General features: G+C 41.2%; 1 protein-coding gene across 1 annotated transcript; it reads right to left on the bottom strand.

Annotated features, from left to right (window-relative positions):
• Nucleotides 1-1,017: 1,017 nt before the first annotated feature.
• OR2D3F (olfactory receptor family 2 subfamily D member 3F) lies at nt 1,018-1,962 on the bottom strand. Its single transcript, NM_001388744.1, is given in 1 exon segment — nt 1,018-1,962. A coding segment is annotated over 1 exon segment (945 nt).
• Nucleotides 1,963-2,477: the final 515 nt, after the last annotated feature.

Genomic DNA, 2,477 nt, shown 5'->3' with positions numbered 1-2,477 from the left:
CTAAAAGACAACCTACAGAATGGGAGAAGATATTTGCAAATGACGTATCAGATAAAGGGATAGTTTCCAAGATCTATAAAGAACTTATTAAACTCAACACCAAAGAAACAAACAATCCAATCATGAAATGGGCAAAAGACATGAAGAGAAATCTCACAGAGGAAGACATAGACATGGCCAACGTGCACACGAGAAAATGCTCTGCATCACTTGCCATCAGGGAAATACAAATCAAAACCACAATGAGATACCACCTCACACCAGTGAGAATGGGGAAAATTAACAAGGCAGGAAACCACAAATGTTGGAGAGGATGTGGAGAAAAGGGAACCCTCTTGCACTGTTGGTGGGAATGTGAACTGGTGCAACCACTCTGGAAAACTGTGTGGAGGTTCCTCAAAGAGTTCAAAATAGACCTGCCCTACGACCAGCAATTGCACTGCTGGGGATTTACCCCAAAGATTCAGATGCAATGAAACGCCGGGACACCTGCACCCCGATGTTTATAGCAGCAATGTCCACAATAGCCAAACTGTGGAAGGAGCCTTGGTGTCCATCGAAAGATGAATGGATAAAGAAGATGTGGTCTATGTATACAATGGAATATTACTCAGCCATTAGAAATGACAAATACCCACCATTTGCTTCAACGTGAATGGAACTAGAGGGTATTATGCTGAGTGAAGTAAGCCAATCGGAGAAGGACAAACGTTATATGGTCTCATTCATTCTGAGAATATAAAAAATAGTGAAAGTGATTATAGGGGAAAGGAGAGAAAATGAGTGGGTAATATCAGAAAGGGAGACAGAACATTAAAGACTCCTAACACTGGGAAACGAACTAGGGATGGTGGAAGGGGAGGAGGGCGGGGGTTGGTGGTGACTGGGTGGCAGGCACCTAGGTGGGCGCTTGATGTGATGAGCACTGGGTGTTATTCTGTATGTTGACAAATTGAACACCAATAAAAAATAATTTATTAAAAAAACTTAAAGTAAAATAAAAGTCAGACCCTGAGATCACCATCTCTGAGAAAAGGGCTTTCTTCCAGCTAGTTTTCTGAGACCCTCTTTAACATCTTTATTTCTCAGGCTATAAATTATGGGGTTCAACATTGGAGTCACCACTGCATAGAACACAGAGACTACTTTATCCCTTTCATTCATTATTTTGGAGTTTGGCTTCATGTAGTTGAATATTGCTGATCCATAGAAGAGGACAACAACAATGAGATGGGAGCCACAGGTAGAGAAAGCTTTGAGCCTCCCCTCCCCAGACTGCATCGGGATCACGGTGGAGATAATATTCCAGTAGGAGACCAGAATCAGGCAGACAGGAGCTAAGAGGATGACCACACCCATTGCAAAGATGGCCATTTCTGTGCTGTAAGTATCTGCTGAAGCCACCTTCAGAAGGGCAGGAAGTTCACAAAAGTAGTGATTAATAATGTTCTGCCCTTGATAGGGTAGTTGGAAAGTAAAGGTGGTATCCACCAGAGACACGAGTGCTCCACTGGCCCAGGATCCTATGGCCAACTGGAGACACACCTTTTGGGTCATGATGCTAGAGTAGTGCAGGGGCTTGCAGACAGCCACGTACCGGTCATAAGACATCACCGCCAGCAGTGCACACTCTGTACACCCAATCAGAAGGGAGACAACTATCTGTGCCATACACCCAAGAAAAGAAATCATTTTCTTCTTTGCCAGGAAATGGACCAAGACTTGAGGGACGATGCTGGTAGAGAAACAGAGATCTGCAAAAGAGAGGTTTCTAAGAAAAAAGTACATGGGAGTGTGAAGTCGAGAGTCCATGAAGATGAGAATGATGATGAGCAGGTTCCCAAGCACAGTCAAAAGATAAATGATGAGAAAAAGAACAAACAGCAGGATCTGGGTCTGCAAGTCCTGTGAAAGGCCCAGGAAAATAAACTCAGCCACAGTGGTTTGGTTTTCCTCTTCCATTGAGATTATGCCTGTTTACCTGTTTGCACAAATAAAAAGAACAACCTTTCGGTTTGTAACATCTTGTAGAAGAGTCTTATTTAAAGCTCAGCTTATAACCAAATTGGGTATTTCTAGCTTTTTGCTATCCAAGTCATTCTAATTAATACTAAATAGAATATCTTAATTCTTAATAGTGGTTGTAATTTCAATAGACTTAATTTTTTTCCAAATCTCCTCTTTCCACTGCCACTTATAGATAATGACATTGTTAAAGCCTGCCGGGCTAGTTCTGCGATGAGGGTATCAGAATTTGTGTGGATTTTACTAAATAGCTGTACACATATTGTTACAAAATGACTGTGTGTACTGTTAGCACTATTACCATGTATAAACCTGCACCACTAACTGTTCAAAATGCTACATATTTAATTATAACATATGCTTGAAAATATGAAACAGGGTCAAAGTTAATTGTCCCATTAAAAAACTGCTATTTTTTCTTGGCTTAGAAATAGAGGCTTATCACTTAATAT

Source organism: Canis lupus, chromosome 21 (genome assembly GCF_011100685.1).
Source record: "Canis lupus familiaris isolate Mischka breed German Shepherd chromosome 21, alternate assembly UU_Cfam_GSD_1.0, whole genome shotgun sequence".
Classification (NCBI taxonomy): domain Eukaryota; kingdom Metazoa; phylum Chordata; class Mammalia; order Carnivora; family Canidae; genus Canis; species Canis lupus.
Note: the sequence above shows the minus strand (reverse complement) of the source record. Positions and strands in the feature narration are given on the sequence as shown.